General features: G+C 43.1%; 1 protein-coding gene across 1 annotated transcript in view; it reads right to left on the reverse strand.

Moving 5' to 3' along the window:
* Positions 1-252: 252 nt before the first annotated feature.
* Positions 253-24,986, reverse strand: part of LOC127650398 (NACHT, LRR and PYD domains-containing protein 4E-like) — a 40,780-nt gene continuing 16,046 nt past the window's right edge. Inside the window, exons 7-10 of the mRNA XM_052135815.1 lie at positions 19,865-20,038; positions 17,269-17,442; positions 8,073-8,119; positions 253-1,104 (exon numbers count right to left, since the gene is read on the reverse strand). Coding sequence (XP_051991775.1) covers positions 539-1,104; positions 8,073-8,119; positions 17,269-17,442; positions 19,865-20,038 — 961 coding nt within the window. The 3' untranslated portion in view covers positions 253-538. The remainder of the gene's footprint in view (positions 1,105-8,072; positions 8,120-17,268; positions 17,443-19,864; positions 20,039-24,986) is intronic.

Genomic DNA, 24,986 nt, shown 5'->3' on the forward strand with positions numbered 1-24,986 from the left:
GTTCTGCCGTATATTTCCTTTTGTGTTTCACAGAATAAAAATGTGTAAGGTTCAGAACAACATGAGGGTGTGTGTATGATGACAGCATTTGACTTTTATCAATGAGTGAACTCTGTCAAATTTACACCAACTTTAAATGATCCTGTAATTAGTTATTATAAATCCATTTATGAATGCAAAAGTGTGAAGCTGTTTTTTCTAGAATTGTCTGTTAAGTATTAAGATTTATATACTGTAGAAAAATCACAAGAATTCTGTATTTGTAAATGTTTATTTAGTATAAATAAAACAATGAGTATCTGAATGTGCCGTGTGTTTAATAAAGAGTTCATATATAGACTCATTTATTCATTTGAAGTATTTGGGATTTTAAAATCATTATTTTTATTATTGAATCTGATAGTAAATAAGTTCAATCACATCACAGTGAGACACAAAGTACTGTCATTGTATTGAATTCAATCAGTTTAATTGATGAAATGATTTCTAGAAAGAGTTTGGAGTTGTGTTGATGTGAGATACAGTGAGTATATTTCACTCATCCAGTTGTGTGTGTGTGTCTCTGATGATCCATTTCACACACACACACTGAGGAATCAGGATAAAGATAAAATCCAGCACAGAGGGGTCGAGTGAATGTGGTGATGAATGTGTGTAAGTGTGTGAGTGTGTGTGTGTCAGAGACGCTGTAGAAGGACAGAGTGCCGGCCGGACAGTCCACATACACTCCTACTCTCTTACAGTCGTGTGAAGGGCGACGTATGACAGTTCTGTTTTTATTGTGACGGACAGTGAATGTGTTATTAGAGCAGAACAGTCTCCAGGAGTTTATATTGAATCCAAACGCACAGTCATCACTCAATCCTTTCCTGCTGATGTCTTTATATGACACTGATATACCAGCACCATCTCCACTCCATTGAGTCTCCCAGTAACAGCGTCCAGTCAGACTCTCTCTACACAGAACCTGACGACACACACCAAATCTCTCTGGATGATCAGGATATGACTGACGCTCTCTCACATGTGTCACCTTCATGTTCCCCTCAGACAGAATGAGTTCAGTGTTTACTGTGTTTGAATCCAGTGTGAGATCACAGACATCTGAACACAAGAAGAGAAAAAACACTTAAAACACAACAATCACTAAACCAGTGTGTGTGTGTGTGTGTGTGAAAGTCTGGCTAAACAACCCCCTACCTCCGTGTGGTGCCGGACGGGCAACGTTGTGGTCAGCGCCATGGGGGGAGGGCCAATAAAGACTGTTCCCTCTCCTCTCTGTCATGGTGCTTTACAGCGGCCAAATGGGGGCTCTGGACGGATGCGAGGGGCTGGTAACCCCTCTACCTTCAACTGATTACCACTAAACCACGAAGTAAAGCTATAATTAAGCTAGTGCCGGAGGCCCTGGGGGGACAGGCGTCTATGACGTCTCCTGGCCAAACTCCTTCAGGCAGAGCCAGGAGACTGAATCCTCACCCTCGGGGCTCCTCCAGAAACAACAAAAACAGCCGCTACGGATGGCCACGTGGAATGTTCGAACACTCACAGCAGAGGAGAGGCTGCCACTCCTCTGTCGGGAGCTGGACCGGTACCGCCTGGATCTTTGTGGTGTTCAGGAGGTCCGGTGGACCGGCTCTGGCTCTTGCCACTATGAGGGGTGGACTGTCCTCTACTCAGGGCAGGCGACTGTCAAACAACAGGGAGTGGCTCTTCTTCTGAACAAAAGAATGAAGGCAGCGTGGGAGCATGGCGGTGAGGTGTGGGAAGCTGTGAGCCCCAGGTTACTTTGGGTTTGCCTTCCCATCAACCAGAGGCGAGGAGTGGTGGTCGTGGTTATTTATGCCCCCACTGAAGACGAACATCCGTGGAGGGATGCGGGAAAGGCCGACGAGTCAGATGCCTTCTATGACCTCCTGTCACAGGTGTTGGCTAAAGTGGCCCCTCGGGATAGAATCATCATGTTGGGTGATTTCAATGCCCGAGTTGGTCATGATGCTAGCACCTGGGCAGGAGTGATTGGAAGACATGGGCCTGATCAGCTCAATAACAACGGCAGGAGGCTGCTAGATATTTGTGCAGCTCATGGGCTTGTAATTACCAACACACTGTTCCAGCATCGGCGCATCCACACAACATCATGGATGCATGCCGGGTCCAAGCAAGAACATCTGCTGGACTACATAGTGACTGAACAGCGGATGCGGGCCCATGTCCTTGACACCAGGACCTACCGTGGAGCTGATCTGCCCACTGACCATCGACTTGTCATCTGTAAGATGCGCCTGCCTTTCTTCCATTCCGGTGGTGGGTGTAAACCCAGGACCCCTTCCAAACCCATAGTGGCCTGGTCTAGGCTGGCTGATGAAAGTTGCAAGCGAGAATTTCAGCATCGCTTGCAGCTGGGGTTGGCATCATCCCCCACTCCTCTGGATGTCGAGGGGAAATGGGTGAGGTTTAGGACTGTGGCTCATGTAACTGCAATGGCAGTTTTGGGCACACGGTCCAGACCTCCTCAGAAACCCTGGCTGACGGAGGAGGTGTTCAGGCTGGCTGAGAAAAAGCGACAGGCCCACGCTCATCGTCTACAGCATCCCACGTCAGAGAATGAGGAGGCTTACCGCAGCCTTCGCTCGGAGGTTCGGAGAGCCGTGAGGCGCAGCAAGGATGGTTGGTGGTCGCGGGTTGCTGAGGAGATGGAGTCTTCCTCAGTGGCCCACGATCACAAATCGCTCTTTAATTCCATCAAAAAAGTTACTTGCAGTGCCACACCTATTACCATCATTAGGGGAAAGAACGGTGATCCAATCTCCGACCCCAGAAACAGGTTTGCAGATTTGCTGAGCATTTCTGTGAGGTTCTGGGGGAGGGGAAGTCCCTGAGCCTGGAAAACATTGTGGGACAAAGTGGGGATGACCCTGCTGGGGCTGCGGTGCCACAAATATTGGAGGAGGAAGTCGCTCCCTGTGGGTGGCTGGCTGAGGTGCCATATTTGGAGGAAGTACTGAAGGCGATCCAGAGCCTGAGACCAGGAAAGGCACCGGGCAGAGATGATCTCCCCAGTGAAATGCTGAGGGAGGGTGGTGTTTGTGCACAGACTGCCCTACATGATATCATAACAACAGTCTGGGCCACTGGGCGGGTTCCACAGGATTGGAAGGATGCCCTGGTGGTCCCTCTCTTTAAAAAGGGGGACCGCTCAGATTGTAATAACTATAGGGGCATCTCACTCCTCAGTGTGCCGGGAAAGGTCCTGGCAAGGATTATTCAACATCGCCTTGCCAGGCATGCTGAGGAGAGACTTGCGGAGCCCCAGTGTGGTTTCAGAAAGGGGCGGTCTTGCACGGATGCCATATTCTCTGTCCGTCTGCTACAGCAGAGGTGTAGGGAATTCCAGCAAGACCTACATCTCTGCTTTATTGACCTGGTCAAGGCCTATGATACCATCAGTAGGCCTGGGCTCTGGGTTGTTCTTCGTGCTTTCGGAGTCCCAGACCCACTGCTCGCGATCATTAAGGACCTTCATGATGGCGAGCGGGCCCGGGTAAAACTACGTGGTCGGGAGTCGGAGCCATTCCCTGTTCACCTTGGAGTGCGACAGGGATGTCCTCTGGCTCCCACATTATTTAATATCTATTTCGACCATGTGGTTCGTGAAGCCTTCGATGGCTGTACTGGAGGAATTTCCATCTGGTACAGATATAATGGGAGGTTGATCGATGCCCGGGTGCAGTCAAGGGATGGCTCCCTATTGGTCAACCACATTATGTATGCTGATGATCTGGTGATTGCTGCTCACTCAGAGGAGGAGTTGGAGGCGCTGCTGATGAACCTGGAGCTTGCCACTAAGAGGTGGGGCCTTACCATCAGCCCAACCAAAACTAAGCACCTTCCTGGGTATTATGTACCATCGGACACTACACCCCCACAGCTCCCAATTGGTGATGGGGCAGTTGTGGAGAGAGTGGAGTGTTTTCCATACCTGGGAAGTGTGCTTATGACCAGCTCCGGTTTGACAGCAGAGGTCTCACTCCGAATCAGTCGAGCGGCATTATCTTTTCATCGGTTGCGTAACGCTGTGTGGAAGCTACCCGGTTTGTCGCTCCACACAAAGCTTCAAGTATTCTCGGCCACGGTCATTCCCTCCCTTCTCTATGCTTGCAAAATGTGGACCCCCCTAATGGAACATCATCGCCGGCTAGAAACATTTAGGCTGGCCTGCCTAAGATCCATCCTGGGTTTAACCAGGCTGGATTGTGTGAGGAGCTCACAAATCTTTGAAAGATGTGGACAAAGTCCCATCGGTGAGCTCCTCTGGCAGGCAAGGTTGCGTTGGCTGGGTCATGTAGCCCGCATGCCCGGCCACCGCATGCCTAAACAGTTTTTGTTCGGCCGGATAGAGGGGGCTAAGCGGGCGCAGCACGGGCTGGAGAAGAGATGGAGTGATGTGGTACAGGAGGATGTGGAGCTGAGTGGACTTGCCGATGACTGGTACCAGCAGTGTCAAGATCGGCCTCTTTGGAGGAGGCTTGTGAAGGATGCTGCTGGCCAGTTGGAGGCAGTCGCCCTCCAACAACAACGGAGGGCAGAGGAGCGACGCTCACAACAACGAGCAGAGCGCAGGGTGGCTAAAGCACAGCAAGTTGGCACAGTAGGGGGCACAGGTGGTTCATCAGCCAGTCATCTCAGTCATTCGACCCGTGTCACCGGTTGGATCTGTCCCGTGACCTCCTGCCAGCGGGCGTTCGACACTTCACGTGGCCTTAACGTGCACATAGCCTGGCACAAGCGTCGTGGTGACGTCACCGCCACTTAGTGGCGAATGGCGGTTGTTTGTTTGTTTGTTTTGTGTGAAAGTGTGTGTGACAGTGAGTGTGTGTGTGTGTGTGTGTGTGTGTGTGTGTGTGTGTGTGTGTGTGTGTGTGTGTGTGTGTGAGAGAGAGTGTGTTAAATGCATGACAACAGCCATTAATGATATAATGGAAAGTGTGGCTGTAGAAATAGAATTAGAACAAAATAAGAATATTGTTGTTGCATGTGTATATAGAAAACCAGGATCAAAAATGGAAATCTTTATAGATAAATTAGAAGAAATGATTCACGGTTTAAATAACAAACGAAATATTGTAATTTGTGGAGATTATAATATTGATCTTCTAAAGGTAGATTCACATATACAAAACTCAGATTTTGTTGAGACAATATATAAAAACGGGTTGTATCCATTAATAACTGAAGCCTAGCAGAATAACCACAACTAGTGCAACTTTAATAGATAATATATTTACAAATGTTTTGGATAATCATATTATTAGTGGGTTGGTAATAAATGATATAAGCGACCATCTGCCTATATTTGCAATATTTGACTATAAGTTGCCTAAAAAAACAGTATACCATCAAATATATAAAAAGAAAAAGGAGTGCTGATCATATTAATAAGTTTAGGAATGATTTAATTAATCAAGAGTGGAAAGAGGTGTACACAGATGATGTGAATAATGCCTATAATTCTTTTCTTAAATGTTATCTCACATTGTATAATAAGCATTGTCCTGAGATCCTATGCAGATCTAAACAAAGGCAAAATAGTAAACCTTGGATAACAAACGGATTAAAAAATGCTTCTAAAAAGAAAAATAGACTTTATAAGGAGTTTATCAAATCAAGAACAGATAATGCAGAAAAACGTTATAAGAAATACAAAAATAAGTTGACTGATATATTGAGACAATCAAAAAAGGACTATTATAATCGAATGTTACATGAAAATAAAAATAATTTAAAGGCTACATGGAATATTCTGAATAAGGTAATTGGGAATAAGACTGGACGAACGGAACTACCTAAATATTTTGAAAAGGATAATACGGTAATAGATAAAAAAGATGAAATGGTCCATGAACTAAATCAATTCTTTGTAAATGTAGGATCTAGCTTAGCAAATGAAATACCAATATCTAATGATCAGTTAGGGGGAGTCTGGAAAAGGGAAAATAGGATCATGCAGTCAATGTATCTAGGTGAAGTGACTGAAAATGAAATATTATCTGTGGTTCGGAAGCTAAAAAATAAGACCTCAACGGATAGTAATGGTATTGACATGAAAATAATAAAAAACACAATTGATTGCATTATTAAACCATTACATTATATAATTAATTATTCTTTTACAGAAGGAGTTTTTCCAGATAGTATGAAAATAGCTTTTTTTAAAACTGGAGATAAACACATTTTTAATAACTATAGACCAGTATCTCTCCTACCTCAATTTTCCAAAGTGCTTGAAAAACTCTTTGTTAATAAATTAGATAACTTTATTGAAAAACATGAATTATTAAATGAAAATCAGTACGGATTTAGGTCAAATAGGTCTACAGGCTTGGCTATCGCGAAAATTATTGAAGACATAACAACCGCAATAGACAGAAATAAATACACAATAGGAGTGTTCATTGATTTGAAGAAGGCATTTGACACTATAGATCATCAAATTCTTATTTCTAAATTATATACGTATGGAATTAGAGGAGTTGTACTGGATTGGTTAACCAGCTATTTACAACAACGACAACAATATGTTGAGTTTGATGGTCATAGGTCAGAATGTATGAATATTAAATGTGGACTTCCACAAGGCTCAATTTTAGGACCCAAACTTTTTATTTTATATATAAATGAGATTTGTGAGGTATCAAAAAAATTACACTACGTATTATTTGCAGATGATACAAATTTATACAGTTCAGGAAATGACTTGAAAACTTTAGCTAATAATATTGAAGATGAAATGGTTAAACTAAAATTGTGGTTTGATGTAAATAAATTATCTTTAAATTTGAATAAGACGAAGTTTATGATATTCAACAATAAAAGAAAAGAGGAAGTCAGCTTATCTATAAATAATGTAAATATTGAGAAGGTGTCTGAAATTAGATTTTTAGGGGTCACCTTAGATGAAAAATTGACATGGAAAAGTCATATATTGCATGTTAAAAATAAGATGGCAAAAAGCCTTTTTATTTTGAATAAGGTTAAATACAGCTTACCGTATAATACAATGAAAATGTTATATTGTTCAATGATTTTGCCTTATTTAAACTATTGTGTAGAAATATGGGGAAATACATATCATAGTAACATTATGCCTTTATTTATTTTACAGAAAAGAGCCATTCGCATTATTTTCAAAGCAGGATATAGAGAGATCACACAAATCCACTCTTTATTAGGTCAGGATTGTTAAAACTTAAAGACATTGTAGAATTACAAACTTTATTAGTGATGTTTAAAGCTAGAAGCAAAGCTCTTCCACATGACTTACAAAAGTTATTTGTTTTTACTTCGGAAGATGGAAATCACAGACGGCCGTATGACTTTAAACATCTAATAGCACGAACAAACCTGAAACAAATGTGTTTGTCTGTTGCTGGAGTAAAAGCATGGAATCTTCTAAGGAAAGACTTAAAAAGTTGTAAAAATATTTTGGAATTTAAAAGAGTTATAAAAAGAAACAACTTGAATTATATCAAATTGAATTTTGAATTGGACTGTATGTGGTCAATGTATAAAAGTTTAAATAAATATCAGATATGTTGGAGATTGGGTGATGGTGGAGGGAACAGTGCTAATGATATCTATTATGTATGTTAATAAATTTTTGGTGATGGTGGAGGGAACAATGTTAATGCCATCTACTATTGATGTCTATAAAGGGGGCAGATAAATATAAGAATATTATTCTTCCATCTGCTCCTTTCTGATCATGGAAATGTAAAGGAAATTTCAAATGAATTGTATTTGATTGTTATAAATAATGCATTTTCATGAAAAGAATAAAAAGAAAAATGAAAAATGAAAAGTGTGTGAGTGAGAGTGTGTGAATATGTTTGCAGGTTTAATGTTCACAACCAGAACATTAAACCTGCGAAAGTGAAAGTGAAAGCAAGACAGAAACCGGGAGGAAAACAGAGCGTGTGTGTGTGTGTGTGTGTGTGTGCATGTGTGTGTGTGCGCATATGTGAGTGTTTGTGTGTGTGTTTGAGTGAGTGTGTGAGTGTGTGTAGACCTACATTTGCGTGGTCCTGCTGTAATCCTGAACTCTCCTCCATGATCCACACTATAAAAACACAAACACACAAATGATGACATCACATTCAGCTCACCTGAAACTTACTTCAAAGTGATTTTATCTGAAATAACACACAGAGAATGTCTCTCTCTCTCTCTCTCTCTCTCTCTCTCTCTCTCTCTCTCTCTCTCTCTCTCTATCTCAGCTTTATTGGCATGTAAAAGTTTGATGGTTTTATAGCCTCATTTTTGATCAACTAGTTGAAACTTTCAGAAAAGACTCTAATAAAGACACACAGGACTGTTATTTAGTTTTCCTGGAACTGAATGTGTTAACACTAACAACAAAACAAATATGTGATTAATCGAGATTCAATATTTCAATCCACTGACAGTCTTACAACACATGAGGGGTGTGAGGGGTCCAGGAACTGAGTTTAACACCCCTGCAATACACACACACAACATCGCACCAACAATAAACTCAAGTGCTTTCACACTGCACTTAACCCTGGGTTATTGTCTTTTAACCCCGCTTTAACCTCCAGTAAAGTAACGTTTCACACTTGTAACTCTGAAAGGTGATTAGCAACACTTTTAATTCTGGGGTATGAAACAGCTCCAGATCAGTGTTAGCGCCGCTTTTAAAAGTGCAGCAGTAAGTTTTTATCTGGCTCTTATTCGTCCCAATAGTACCAGTGGTTTTGGACTTTATACTGACACCACAGACTGATCACTGCCCGACCCCCCCTGTGAAAAATCCTGCACCGTCCCAGTTAACTGCTGCTGCATGCACAAAAATGTCTGTAAGATGGACTGCTGCGACTCGTAATCTCTCTGGCGGCTGATGAGACCGTTGTGTGCTCGCTCTTGGTGCTTGATGTCACACCGTTTATCTGTGATCATTATTGATATTATTAGTGGTAGTAACTGATCAACTGCAAGACAGTTTGTTATGTGCGGTCAACATGGCATCATACATGAGGGGCGACCCGCTCAATGTCAAATTAAACAGCTTTTATTGAGGTCAGTATCTGACTGGTGTCATCATCTAATGTGAGTGTACATCATTTTAAACATATTTGTGTGCTATTGTGTTTATTTGTAACACTTTTTAAATGAGCTTAATACAGTGACAGAGCACAACACAACCAAATGTGCTACAGTATCACTGTTCATTTCCTGTATGCTAATGCACTTTATAAACCCTATTTAGTACTTTACAAATAAAACATATTATTAGTATTAAACATATTGTAGTCTTGCTGTTGTGCTGCACTTAAGCAAATAATACATCATATAAAATGAAAATAAGCTCATCGTAACATTTCATATAAACACAATCCGTTTGCATCTAAATATATTATCCTCCACAGATTTCATGGGACGATGCAACAAACTTTCCAAACAGAATAACTGAGAACCATTAATGGTGCCAAACCCAAAATGTCCAAAATACTCTCACACTGCAGATTTCAGCAGTGAAATAAATGTACTATAAGATACTGTCCAAAGCATTAACCAACAGATTCAAACTTTACATATCTAAATTAATTCACGCTGACCAGTCATATTGTATTCCTAAATGCACAATATTTGATCATTTGTTTTGAATACATGATCTGATTTCTTTTGCCAGAGACAATAATCTTAATGTAGGATTTTTATATTTGGACAGAGAAAAAGCTTGGTGATGGTGTAAATAAATGTTCAGGGTCCGACATGTCTTTGTGGTGAGATGAGCCCGTGCCGTGCCTTTAAATGAAGTGTCCATTCAATGTAAAATGAGGAAATCCCAATTTATCAAATGTATCTGATGATGTTATCATTAAACTGATTTGGATTTTAGAAAAGTTCAGATTTTATATTCATGCAATACTGTGAATACGAATGTCTATGGTGTGAAAATCATCTATTATTAAACTGGGGTATATCGTGAAACTGTTAAACCGTTACATCCCTACTGGAGATGCTGCAACTATTACAGAAACCATCTTCAACATCATTACAGCAGAGAAATGCAGACCTGCAGACACTCTTGCATCATTTACCAGTGATGCTGCTTCTGTTATGATCAGTAAGATTTGAACATTTCACTTTTATTTGAATAGCAGTTTTGATATAGATTTTTACTGTCAAGGCAAGAAAACTGAAGAAAGAGACTAAAAGACCTTTTCCCTGAATCACTGTCACTGTCCACTGTGTTCCCCATCGAATAAAAAGGGAAAGTCTTACCCAACCAAATACTGCAAAACCATTGCAACAATATTTTGGTTACATCAAGCAAGCAGCACCTTTTTTTGCCAATTTGTGAACGGCTTGTAACACAACTTATAAAATGAGCCCTTCACAGACTTCCTAGGTTGCTTATTAAAGCCTGTAGACTGATTTTCATTTGAAGGGAGCGGGTCGCTTTTGCCTTGAATATCAAATATATGTGCCGTTTATGTGCGCTCCCGAGAGCCTCAGTGCTTCTCTTCCACTATTCAACAGTGACAACAAACTGAAACACTAGACAACATTATCTTAGAGATGAATCCAGCAAACGTCCCATCACAACACCGACTCCAACACAAACTCTGAGTAAGCCAAAAAACATTGATCTACTGAATCCCGTCTGGCTAAGCGGGAATGTGATCATGGTCGAGTGAAAACTAGAGTGAAAATCGGCAGGGCATTTGATTCCTGGATGGACCTTCATTCGGTTTTGGGGATCAAAACTGACCCTGAATTGGTGTTTTTCTTATTGGACAGGTAAACTTACATAACTGCAAAGCATGTGACATATTGTGCCATAAGGATTGATCTGTGTCATTTTAGCTAAACTACAATAACACATGAAATGAATGCCAGACAATGTTCAAGATAATGCAAAAAGACACATTCATTAGTGTGACGTAACTTGGTTATACAGAAAATATATATAATCTATTATTATAAAACAATAGTGCATCGATATATCTGTAACAGTTCAGCCTGACACTCCCAGCACTTTCACTCCACGTTCCCTCTCTCCAGAGTACAAATCACCCGCACCTGAAACCTGTTCCCTCATCAATCTGCGTCACAACATAAAAGCTCCACTCTCCGTTCACTCTTTGTCTTATCTCACACGTGAACATAGACTCACTTACCTGCTCCTTCTCCAAGACGTTTCCTGGCTTCCCTCTAACGCTCATCGCTCCTTCGTTCCAGTAAACGTACAACGATTATCTCCTCTCCAACGTTCCGGCGTGTTCAACATTCCTTCCTCAAAGTGCCTCAGCATTACCTTCCAGCTATCGCCATTCCGGGCTCCTCGCTCCTTCATCACAGCGGCTTATTACCAAGTTCTCCTCTCCTACAATCAGGTGTGTCAAGGCTCATCACTTTATCGCCCCCTTCATCAACCTTCCCTGATACTCACTCCGTTGCACGTCATTGTGCACTCAGTTTCTCCTACTTCCCTTTTCCCTACAATAAACTATACCTCCGGGTTCAACACTATCTTCGAGTCTGTGGTTCTGTTACAGAAGATCAGACCACCAACATCATGAACCCAGAAGGACCCGATCCCATTCAAGCCCTCGTAGATGCTCTTCAGCAAGCACTCACTCGCAACTTGGATCCTTCCGCTCCGCCATTATCCACCGGCACTTCCGCTATTTCTTCTCCGGGTCATTCCTCGACACCCGTCGCCAACCCAGCGCCATACTCAGGAGTGGCGGAGTACTGCAGTGGCTTTCTGACTCAGTGTTCACTAACTATAGAGATGCAACCACATCGTTTCCCCACAGAACGCTCTAAGGTGGCATTCATCATCTCTCTTCTAACTGGACAAGCATTACAATGGGCCCAACCTCTCTGGGACTCCAATAGCCCCGTAACTCTATCCTTTGACAGCTTCACCCAACACTTCCGGGAAGTTTTTGGTTTCCCCGCAGGGGATACATCGCAAGGTGAATAACTGTATAACCTCCGCCAGGGAAAGAGTTCCATCAACGATTACGCCCTGAAATTTCGCACACTAGCAGCCTCCAGTGGATGGAATGAGTCGTCTCTCCTCACTGTTTACCGCTTGGGGTTGGAACCACGGCTGCGACTACATCTCTCTTCTTTTGACGATGCTATGGGTCTAGAGTGCTTCATACTACTTTCCATCCGGGTGGCTAATCGTATGAGGTCTTGTCTTGCCGAGCTGACTGCGGTACCATTTCCTCCAGCTGTTGTCCAACCACTCTCCAACTATTCCTATGAACCTGAAGGTGACAACATGCAGCTGGACTCCTACCGCCTGTCCCCTGCTGAGCGCCAACGCCGTTTGACCCAGAGGTTGTGTCTGTACTGTGGAAAGGAGGCACACGTAATCTCTTCGTGTCCCATTCGGCCACCTCGCCCTTTGGTGAGTTATTTACACTCTCCAAGAATCTGCTCTTCCCCACTCTTAACTAAGGTCTCACTTACTGCCTCTGCTTCCACTCTCTCAGTACCAGCGCTCCTCGACTCTGGGTCAGCCGGCAATTTAATCTCTGACACGCTCTGCAAACATCTCCTCCTCCAGAAACACACTGTGAACCCTGTCTCCAGATCCAAACCATAATTGGCAAACCTTTGGGCAGGGGGCATGTCCGTCACTGGGTCGGCCCCATCAAGCTTCAAGTAGGATGCCTGCACACGGAGGATATCACCCTACTGGTACTAGATAACTCCACTACTGACATAATCCTAGGCCGCCCCTGGCTCGTCCAACACTCTCCCGTCATCTGCTGGTCTTCTGGTGAAGTTCTGAAGTGGGGACCCAAATGCTTCTCCACCTGTTTTCCCAACCTACCTGCTCCAAACCGCTCTACTACTTCCAGGGAATCTGTTGTCCATTTAAACACCACTTCCATCGAAAGCCCGACCAGCTCACAGTCCAGAGAGTTTCCCTCCTGCTACTCCCACTTTCAGGACTGTCGACCTCCTGCCGGGCGAACCTGTACCCAGAGGTAAGATCTACCCTCTCTCCATTCCAGAACAGACCGCCATGGAAGAGTACATAACGGAGGCTCTCTCTCAGGGTTACATTCGCCCATCCACCTCTCCAGCTGCCTCTAGCTTCTTCTTTGTGGCCAAGAAGGATGGAGGTCTCCGTCCCTGTATTGATTATCGCGCTCTCAACAAGATAACCGTGAAGATCCGGTACCCTCTTCCCCTAGTTCCTGCTGCCCTGGAGTTGTTGAGAGGAGCGACTATCTTTACCAAGCTTGACCTACGCAGCGCCTATAATCTTATTCGCATTCGGAAGACAGACGAATGGAAGACTGCTTTCGTCACCCCAACTGGACACTATGAATACCGGGTGATGCCGTATGGTCTGGTCAATGCCCCATCTGTGTTCCAGGGCTTCATGAATGAGGTTTTCCGGGAGTACCTCAATCAGTTTGTCATCGTCTACATCGTCGATATTCTTATCTACTCCACAAATAAAACGGCCTATCGCCAGCATGTCGAGCTAGTACTTAAGAAGCTCAGGGACCACCGTCTATACCTCAAGGCCGAAAAGTGTTCCTTTCACCTGCGCTCACTTCAGTTCCACGAATACAACCTAAGTCCTGAAGGAATCCAGATGGATGAGGGTAAGGTAGAGGCAGTGCGAACCTGGCCCACTCCTACGACCATTAAGGAGCTCCAGCACTTTCTGGGCTTCTCCAACTTCTACCGCCGTTTCATTGAGAACTTCAGTTCCCTCTCTGCTCCTTTGACTTCACTCCTCAAGTCCAAGCCTAAGTCTTTAACCTGGTCCCCCTCGGCCTCCTTGGCCTTCCAACGTCTCAAAACAGCTTTTACAACGGCTCCCCTTCTCTTCCATCCGGACCCTAACAAGCCCTTCCTTGTAGAAGTAGATGCCTCCACCACCGGCGTGGGAGCTGTCCTCTCCCAACAACAAGGGAAACCGTCCAGACTTCACTCTTGTGCCTACTTCTCCAGGAAACTCAACTCTGCTGAGCTCAACTACGACATTGGTAACCGGGAGCTTCTGGCAATCAAACTAGCCTTAGAAGAATGGCGACACTGGCTTGAAGGAGCTAAACACCCTTTCCTTGTGCTAACTGACCATAAGAACCTGGAATACCTCCGTGAGGCTCGCCGCCTGAACCCTCGACAAGCACGATGGGCCCTCTTCTTCTCCTGGTTCAACTTCTCTATCTCCTACCGCCCAGGTAACAAGAATGTCTCGTCTCTATGCTCCTGAGGAGATCCAGGAAGTCCCAGATACCATTCTTTCTCCCAACATCGTGGTTAGTCCCATTCAATGGTCCTTGGACGAGGACATCGCCGAAGCAACCGCCACCGAGCCAGCTCCTCCTAACTGCCCTGCAGACAAAACATACGTTCCCACTTCACTACGTATAATCCTCATCGATTCCCTTCACTCCTCCTTGGGTACTGGTCATCCCGGGAGTAACAGAACTCTCTCCCTTCTCCAGGACAAATTCTGGTGGCCACGTATGGAACTTGACGTTCAAAGGTATCTCCAAGGATGTGTGGAATGTGCCATCTCCCTAACCCCACGCCGACTTCCTGCAGGCAAACTCCTTCCTCTACATGTTCCTCGTCGCCCCTGGTCACATCTAGGGGTAGACTTCATCACTGATCTACCCTCTTCCGAAGGTTATACTTGCATCCTGGTCGCAGTAGACCGTTTCTCAAAGGCCTGCAAACTACTTCCCCTCAAGGGTCTCCCCACAGCCCTAGAAACTGCAGAGGCCCTTTTCAATCAGGTGTTCCGCAACTACAGAGTCCCTGAAGACATAGTCTCAGATCGCGGACCTCAGTTTATCTCCCGAGTCTGGAAGGCCTTCTTTTCTCTCCTGGGGGTAACCATCAGTCTCACTTCAGGCTACCATCCTCAGAGCAATGGACAGACGGAAAGGAAGATACAGGAAATCGGGCGCTTCCTCAGAACATTCTGTCATCATCGACAAAATCGTTGGAGTCGTTTCCTTCCCTGGGCTGAGTACGCCCAGAACTCCCTACGACAATCCTCCACCAAGCTCACCCCATTCCAATGTGTGTTGGGCTACCAACCCCCCTTATTCCCATGGTCCGGGGATCCCTCGGAGCTACCAGCCGTCGATCACTGGTTCCGAGAGAGTGAGAGAGCCTGGAACTTGGCTCACCACCACCTGCAACGCGCAATACACCGTCAGAAGGGTTCTGCCGACACCCGCAGAGCTCCCACTCCGACCTACCATCCTGGACAAAGGGTTTGGCTGTCCACAAGAGACATCAGGTTACGCCTCCCTTGCAAAAAGCTAAGTCCCCGTTTCATTGGCCCCTTCACAATCTCCAAACAGATTAACCCTGTCACCTTCCAACTCCAACTCCCACCAGAATTCCGTATACACCCTACCTTTCATGTCTCTCTGCTAAAACCTCACCACCCAACTCTCTCTCTTCGCTCCACGGAACAGGACCCTACGGATGCGCCTCCCCAACCATTACCCCTAGAAGATGGTCCTGCTTACGCAGTCCGAGACATCCTGGACTCCCGGCGCCGTAGAGGTCGCTTGGAGTATCTCATCGACTGGGAGGGATATGGACCAGAGGAAAGATCGTGGATACCTCGTGATGACATCTTGGATCCCACCCTTCTTTCCCACTTCCACGATACCCACCCAGATAGACCTGCTCCTCGTGGTCGTGGGCGCCCCAGACGACACGCCCCCCGGAGCAGCCCCTGGAGGGGAGGTAATGTAACAGTTCAGCCTGACACTCCCAGCACTTTCACTCCACGTTCCCTCTCTCCAGAGTACTAATCACCCGCACCTGAAACCTGTTCCCTCATCAATCTGCGTCACAACATAAAAGCTCCACTCTCCGTTCACTCTTTGTCTGATCTCACACGTGAACATAGACTCACTTACCTGCTCCTTCTCCAAGACGTTTCCTGGCTTCCCTCTAACGCTCATCACTCCTTCGTTCCAGTAAACGTACAACGATTATCTCCTCTCCAATGCTCCGGCGTGTTCAACGCTCCTTCCTCAAAGTGCCTCAGCATTACCTTCCAGCTATCGCCATTCCGGGCTCCTCGCTCCTTCATCACAGCGACTTATTACCAAGTTCTCCTCTCCTACAATCAGGTGTGTCAAGGCTCATCACTTCATCGCCCCCTTCATCAACCTTCCCTGATACTCACTCCGTTGCACGTCATTGTGCACTCAGTTTCTCCTACTTCCCTTTTCCCTACAATAAACTATACCTCCGGGTTCAACACTATCTTCGAGTCTATGGTTCTGTTACAATATCAAAATGTCAGTTGTGATGAATCACATCAATACTGAATTGTGTCAACATATTTATAATGTACAGTCTATTTTATAAACAGCTACTGTCATCATCCACCACATTTAGCTAACAGATATTGATAAAGCTGACTAGCTAGCTAACACTGACATCGGCTATCGTATAAATGCAGTCAATGTCTCATGCAAAGAAAAGTGATTATTCAAACTACAGTCTCACATAGTCAGACCGATATCCACACTTTGTTTTAGCCCTGTTCCAGCACTGGAGAGTCAAATATAATATACAGTCTCAAAGTTTGTAGTAAAACAATCATAACTGTGTCATTTTAATTATGCTACCTCATCTGTCAGCATGATGCCGGTGAATCACGTTCAGTCTCTTTGTAGGTTACATCATTGTTTTGGTAAATGCTCGCTCTCCTCCCTATGGAGTTCACGAGCAACAGGTAGCTGCTGCAGTTTACTTCACGGCCACAGGTGTCATTAATAACAAGGGTTTCTGAATCTTACATACTGCACCTTTAATCAAATTTGCACTTTGTCACCTTTTCTGTATTTAGGGGACTGCCCTAAATCAAAACCATGAATAATTTAGTTTTTCCCTTTTCATGAGTAGGTTCTGAATTCCCTTGAATGCCCCCCAGAGTGAGTTATGTCCACACGCAAAATATCAAAAGAATGCAAAATCTGTTAGAATGAGGTCACGTGACACTTCTCAGTGTAATGATTACAAAAATTTCCTCATTCTAATGAAACATTAAAAATATATGTATTCTGTGTATTTGTTAAGGATTTACATTTTTTAAAAGGAATAAATACAGGTGCTGTTTCAGTGAATTCACTGACCATTCAATAAATTCAAGACTAATTAGTGCCTGGGTTTAAGGTGTTAATATGGGTATAAACAGGGTTTTACAGCTCAACATACTTAAGTTTGTCCAGTGTGCAGTTTGGATCGTTGAGTCTTTCAGAGAGCAGCCTGACTCCTGATTCACCTGGGTGATTGTAGCTCAGATCCAGCTCTTTCAGGCGTGAGAGATTTGATCTCAGAGCTGATGCCACAGAACAACAGCCTTCCTCTGTCACCTTACAGCCGGATAATCTACAAACACACATCAACAGTCAGATAACCTACAAAAAAACATCAGTATTTACCAACAGCCATATTAAACTGTAGCTCAAGACTGGTTGTCACTGAAGTTAAGCGAGGTTGAGCCTGGTCAGTAACCTGGATGAGAGACCTCCTGGGGAAGACTAAGTGTGCGACTCGAAGAGATATTAGGGAGGCCAGCAGGGGGTCTGTGTGGGTCTTAATGCCCCAGTATAGTGAAGGGGACATAATACTTTAAAAAGACACTGTCAATTGGATGAGATGTTAAAATGAGGTCCTGACTCTCTCTGGTTATTAAAAACATCCTAGAGCACTTCTTGTAAAGAGTAGGGGTATAACCCTAGTGTCCTGGCTAAATTCCTCCATTGGCCCTTCTCAATCATAGCCTCCTAATAATCCCCAGCCACTAATTGGCTCTATAACTCTCTCCTCTCCACCAATAGTTGGTGTGGGGTGAGCATACTGGTGCACTATATCTGCTGTTGCATCATCCATGTGGATGCTGCACACTAGTGGTGGTTGAGGAGAGTCCCCTGTTCACTGTGTAAAGCGCTTTGATCATAGTGTCAGAAAAGAGCTATATAAATTAATGTTCATTCAACAGTTAGATTATCTAAAAACACACACATCAACAGTAAGAAAATCCACAAACACACACATAAAAAGTCAGATAAACTACATTTACATTTAGTCATTAAGCAGACCCTTTTATCCAAAGTGACTTACAAATGAGGAACATAAACACTTTGTCATATAAAAGTAAACTGTACCTGCAGGATCACACTGCCAAGTTCTAAGTGTTGCTATAATAGTACAGAAACTAACACAGAAGAAAGAGACAGATAAGGATTTTTTATAGATTTCTTAAATAGTAAGTGCCATTATTTAGGACAGGTTAAGTGCACACAGAAAATATATGTTTTCAGCTTTTTCTTGAATGTTGAAATGATTTCAGCAGAATGGCAGGTGGTTGAAAGCTCATTCCACCACCGGGGGACAGAGAAAACGAATGAATGTGAAGTGCCTCGTTGTGATGGGACCACCAGGTGTAAGAGGGTGCTGTTCCACTGGTTGTCCTGAAGGCCAAATTCAAAGCTTTGAATTTGATGCATAGCCAGTGGAGTAAGAATAAGTGGGGTATGACGTGAGCCCTCTTTAGCTGGTTGAAAAACAGACGTGCCACCGCATTCAGGACCATCTGCAGTGGCTTGATAGCACTAGCTGGAAGGCTGGCCAACAGAGCACTGCAGAAGTCCAATCTTGAAATAACCAGAGCTTGAACTAGGGACTGTGCAGCATATTCAGACAGGAAAGGTCTGATTTTTCTGATGTAATAAAGCACAAACCTGCCAGACCAGGCAGTTGATGAGATGCGAGAACTAAAATGTAGCTGTTCATCAATTACTACTCTCAGGTTTCAGCTGTCCTGATAGGTCTCACAATACTGGAGCACAGATGAACAGTAACAGATGGGTTTGCTAGGATCACAAGTTCCATCAACGAGTTTGGTCTTGGCCAGGTTGAGATGAAGGTGGTGTTCCTTCATTCAGGCAGAGATCTCCAAAAGGCAGGCAGAAATGTTACACCCTCCCCAGCCTTAGGGTTGGAAAGGTGCAACAAGGAGAGATTTTATAATTCCCTTCTCCTGCCTTGGCAATAAACACAAATAAGCAACACATTTCAACCCGGACTCCCTTGTTAGGTAGAAACAGGAGAAAAAATGTTAAATCGAAAATAAATATTACCCACCTCCCTATGGCTTCCATAAAATGATAAACAAAGCAGGTAAATGAAAAATGTAACAATACAAAACAAAATTTGAGAGTCTATGCAATGGTCATAAAGTGTACTCGGTTTAGTGTTGTGAGCAAAATATTAAGAATGTACACAATCTGGGGCAGGAGAAAGGAACACCTCTCAAAGACAAACAGTCTGCCTCTCATTGTCTCTCTCTTTATGTGTTGGTTGAATCAGTCTGATGAGTTCATTAATTGGCCAGTTGGAGTGACCAATTCACACACACTAGTATAAGAGTGCGAGTGCACAGTCAAGAGTGTCCAGACAGTGTGCACATATTTACGGCAAGATTATAAAAAATAAAATAATTCAAAGGCAAATGTTGTGTGTGCGTAACATATATATATATATATATATATATATATATATATATATATATATATATATATATATATATATATATATATATATCAGGCCCCTGGTACCTATGAAGTACACTGAGAATGAAAGAAGCAGTTTTATATAACAAATGGTAATAACAGATTGAATGCTCTACAGTTTGATATGAAGGGTTGTGACAGTCTCTGAGCAATTTATTATTTCATTGTCACAGCTATGAACCACAATATATTCATATTGTATATTCCAATGTACTAATAAATCTGCAAACACAAACCTCAGTATTTCCAGTGTACAGTGAGGACTCTTCAGTGCTTCAGAGAGCAGCTTCACTCCTGAATCCTGCAGGTCATTATTACTCAGATCCAGCTCTCTCAGACTTGAGGAGTTTGAGCTGAGAACTGAGGCCAGTGCTGAACCACTTTTCTCTGTCAGATTGCAGCCCATCAAACTGAGAGAAATGACAAGATAACAGTGTGTTATCTATAAGTTTTAGTGAAGGCTTCTCAGCACAGCTGTTGGGTACAAAGAAAAATATATGGCCACTATGTTTGATTGCTCATAGTCATTTGCAATTTTTTTGAAGCTCTTCTACTCTCAAGACCCGGTCTGGACTGCCCAACTTGTTTTGTTCTGGAGTTCTGTCTGTTTTGGTCCATGTGTGCATTTGTTTTGAGCACATGTCTTTGTTTGTGTTTGTGTCAGCCATGTGCTCTCCTTATTCTGCCTCCTCATTCCACCTTGCCACACTTCCTCATCTGATCCTTGTTGTGTTGATTGTCATCACCTAATCCTCATGTGCTCTCCCTCTACATACTGTGCCTTCTACCTTCTTGTGTCTGTTAGATCGTTTTGTGAGTTTGGTTAGTCAGTCATTCCAAGTCTGTTTCTCCAGTTGGTGTCTTGTTTATTTTCTTAGTTTCAAATTGGTTCTATTAATTTTACTGTTGTATTTTGTTTTTTTCATAAAAGCTCTTTGTTTAGCATCCCTGCACTTGGGTTCAAATTCCTGCAATATATCCTGATGTCTAAGAATTTTTGTCCCAAAAACATATTTGAACTTCCCCAAAACAACTCTAATGTATGATGGAAGTGAAGTTAGGTAAATTAAGTAGTTTATTAAAGTTATATATTAACAGCATAATACTTAAACTGTTTATCACACAGTTATAGCCTGTTCATTGTTATGTTAACATTTAAAGTTGTGCAAATCCTGATTAATCCTGTCAAACAATGAATTCTATAGAAACAAAATTAAACATATGATTTATACATAAGCCAAATATTTTTCTCAGGTGCAAAAATCCCGAAATAATTCCACAAAGTGACATCAGCCTTCAACACGCTCCCAGTAATCAAGGGTTTAGGTTGTTCCAGTTAAACCCATTGCATGTCTTCCGAAAGGTATTGGACACTCGCACAACATAAGCAGTGACATAGATCCAAGTCCATGTGACAGAGTGAAGTATGCAAGGGGATACAATTTTTAAATGGATGGTAGACCTGAGCAGCGCACTCCTGAGGCGTGAATTAGGCAAATGTGCCACATAGTGATGTAGCTATTTCACAGAAGTAATGGCTGGACTGCAAACCATGTCTTTCAGGCAGTTCAGGAGCAGTGTTTTCTGTGGGAGAGAGTAACTCCCCTTGGCGTGGAATTTGCGCTTTGTAACTTTGCAGACCTTTTACATGCACAAACAGATATATTACACACTAATGGAAAGGTAATGTCCCAATAAGTATAATAGGGCCTCTTTAAGGCTAATCTAGACACTAATCAGATAATTTACTGTTTTAACAATGTAAACAAAAAAATTATGTCACTGTGACATCATCATACGTAACAACTTGCTACAAAAAAAGTCAATTGTTTAGCTGTTTTCAATGGCAGCAAATGTAGGTGCTTCTCTTTCACAATGTGGCCCTGTTTTCAAGGCCACCATGTAAAACACTTGGCATTAAGCTGAGAAGTCAATTTACTCTATCAATCTTTTAAAGAGAAAATAAGGCTTTGACATAATTTATACTTGCGCTCATCCTATAATGACGTGAGAGATTTCAGAAGACATGACAACATTTCTGGTAAGTGAACACAGTGATCAGTGATACTCTCTGGTTTTTATGGTGCATTTAGTGAATTTTTAGGGAGAGTATGTTTCAGTGCATTGGAATGATTATGCGACTGGGACAGCCGTAAAAATGGCGGATTCCCTGACCAGTGCCCTGCTTAGTGAATTAGAGTGCTGATTGAGATGTACCCAATAACATTCATTAGGTGTGTTCAACTTCAACTGCAGCTTGCCTTACTGATCTGCGAGATTTACCAGTTGTAGTAGCGGGAGGAGATGAAAACGGAGCCATCAAGCCGGACACATTCTGCTTCACGACATGTGCTGAACCCACATTAGTCACAGAAGATCCCACAAGGATTGCTTTGTTTATTACAGATGAAGTGGTAATCAGTACTCAGGTTTGAAATTTACATATAAAAACCGAAAACATTACTGATTTGAAAAGATTGAGTTCTTCTAAATACAGTGCCTGCTGTGTGTACAAGAGAAAGTCCAATAAATGTCTAATTATTTTGATACCAATAAAGGAGTCCATATTTTTTGTAATTTTGAATTGTTTTTATGAATAAACATGATATTACTATGATAAACATATGCGATAAATAATGTGCTGTTATAAAAACATGAATTAACAAGAGTTTATTGGAACTGGAGTTGTCATAATAAACACCTTGGTAATGGCATATCACCATACTATTCTTATTTTTTCTCAGACTGACTTTGCTGAAGTATTAAAAGTAGTATGTGTAAAAAAGGCCACCCTTCCGAAATGGACTCTTCCAAACTTCCCTGCCTCTGTTCTTGATTTGGACTGTTCCAAACATTCCTGGGGGTTGGAAGCAAGATATTATGGAGAAAGGATGTGTAGATGTGTTTATTAATAGTTAATAATAGTTAAATTAGTCAGAAGTGTTGCCAGCTAAGGAATTTGTGGATTATATGTGTGCGTGCAATTAATTGTAAGTACATTTGCATATTTTGTTGCATAATACATTTATGAGAGAGAGTGAAGATTGCTATAGTGGCATTCTGTCTAAATGTTTATATTGATAATTATGTTTGTACATTATCCTATCGCCTAAATGTCATATGATCCTCCCATGTTATTTATCTGTACATTATTTAATGTTATATCTGCATTATAACATGTAGAGTTAAAACGTGTCTCAGGGAACATGTCCGGGCATGTTTATATGGTGGGTTGGACGCATGTGCTGTTAACACTATGTGCGCTAGGCATGTAGTGTGGTAGCATAATAATTTGTATATATAATATTTGCTTTATGACTAGTTCTCTAATGCCTTTTACCATGCTGCTTATATTTATAACCAGTATTTAAGTACTACTTTATAGGTCTAGTACTGTTTATACATCTGTGATTTGTACATTTGTTTATTTATATTTTGTATTGCCTTATGTTTACAGAACCACACACAATAAATCATATACAAGTACACCCTGGTGTGAGACTTAATGTTCTAACCGGACATCCTGTAACCGTTCAATTACTCTGAACCAGAGTCAGAAGTGAAAAGCAGTTTCTTTTTTCATGGTCCTTCGAGCCGGATAGTGGATTGTTACAGACATGTCTCACCCAGAAAGAGAAGCCCCTGCTGTGCGACCAAGGAGACGAGTTAACCCTCCAGTTTACTTCGAAGACTATGAGCTCAGCGCACCTGTGCCTCGTCGACAGCAACCACGGTCGCCTAACTACCGGGGTGTATTGGAGGACGAACCAATAAATACTACAGGTTATTCCAGATCCACTTCACCAATCAGCCAAACCTCAGAGTGTTCAGAATGGATAATGACCGACCAATGGGACAGCACTTCTGAAAAGCTGAGAGAAAAGAATGCTGCATTGCAACGGCCAGTGAAACAGCTACCAGAGCTTGCAGTTATGTTAGATGGAATGAAGTGGGAGAACGCAGCCTTGCACCAGCAAGCCAGCCAGCTCCCTGAGATCATCTTAGCACTCCAAGAGATGCGTCAACAGAATGCTGCACTTAGTCACGAGCTTCAAAGCCTAAAATCTGAGTGGAGAGTTCCGCCTGAGTCAGTCACTTCACCGATGCCATCACCATGCTCTCACTCTCCAGCAGTCCACATTCAGACTCCACAGCCATACCGCCCAATACCAGCCCCACGCTCCAGGCTACCACCACCCGCCACTAAGAGACAGTCATTCCCGGCAGTGCCAGTGGAAAGCCCAGAGCTGATCGAGGACCTGAGAAAATGAACGTTTCTTCCTCCTCATACGAGAGAGCCCCCTTTACAACACAGTATAGTGACTCACCTCAGATCAGGTATGATAACTCTCTTCCGTATTCTCTGCCACCTCGGCTGCCTGAGTTTGTGGTCCCATCGCAGGACTGGAGGAGGCCAGCCCATGCAGAATATAGTTCAGATCGTATCTTACCCTCATCTACCCATGAGAAACCCTACAGAGGTCCAGCCCCTACCATCCCATTCTTTACGTCTCCTGACCCTAGGGAGTTTTCAAGGCTAAGAATTGCTTTGGAGAACATCCTGCCTGATGATGCTACAGAACATTTCAAGTTTCAAATCCTCACATACCATCTGAAATTGGAGGAGGCACTCCTGGTGGCGGACTCTTACAGCAATTCAAGGTTTCCTTTCACGAACACCATGAAAGCTCTTAATACAATGTATGGTCAACCTCACCAATTAGCCCTGCAACGAATTGCTGAGCTGATGGATGGACCTAACATACGGAGTGGAGATGTAAAATCCTTCAGGATGTTTGGGCTGCAGGTGCGCTCTCTTGTCAGCATGTTGCAACAGCTGGGCCACAAAGGTAGTGTAGAGTTGGAATGTGGATCACATGTGTCTCGACTCCTGAGTAAACTGCCACATGACCTTAGGTCTAGTTTTAAGCGGTACACCCACCCTCTGCAAATTACTATTCCCACATTGCTGGACTTTTCTGATTGGCTGGAATATGAGCTTCAAGTACAGGAAGACAATAGCCAGTATGCTTGTCACCCAAGGCAGGAATCTTCAGTAAGCCGCAGAGAGGTGAGAAGAGAGTCTAAGCAACCTCATAAACTGACTACTATTCTGCTTGGAACTGAAAAGTCACAGTCCACACCTATGTTGTCAGCCACGTCTAAACCAGTTACAGTTAGAGAGGAGAAGCTGAGAGGTTTTTGTCCATATTGCGACAATAATAAGCATTATTTAAATGGCTGTGACAACTTTAAGCTTCTCAGCAAAGACCAGAAGACAGACTGGATAAAGACAAATAAACGATGCTGGCGTTGTGGTCGTGGACATCAAGCAGCCAACTGCACACTACAGAATTT

Source organism: Xyrauchen texanus, chromosome 10 (genome assembly GCF_025860055.1).
Source record: "Xyrauchen texanus isolate HMW12.3.18 chromosome 10, RBS_HiC_50CHRs, whole genome shotgun sequence".
NCBI lineage: Eukaryota > Metazoa > Chordata > Actinopteri > Cypriniformes > Catostomidae > Xyrauchen > Xyrauchen texanus.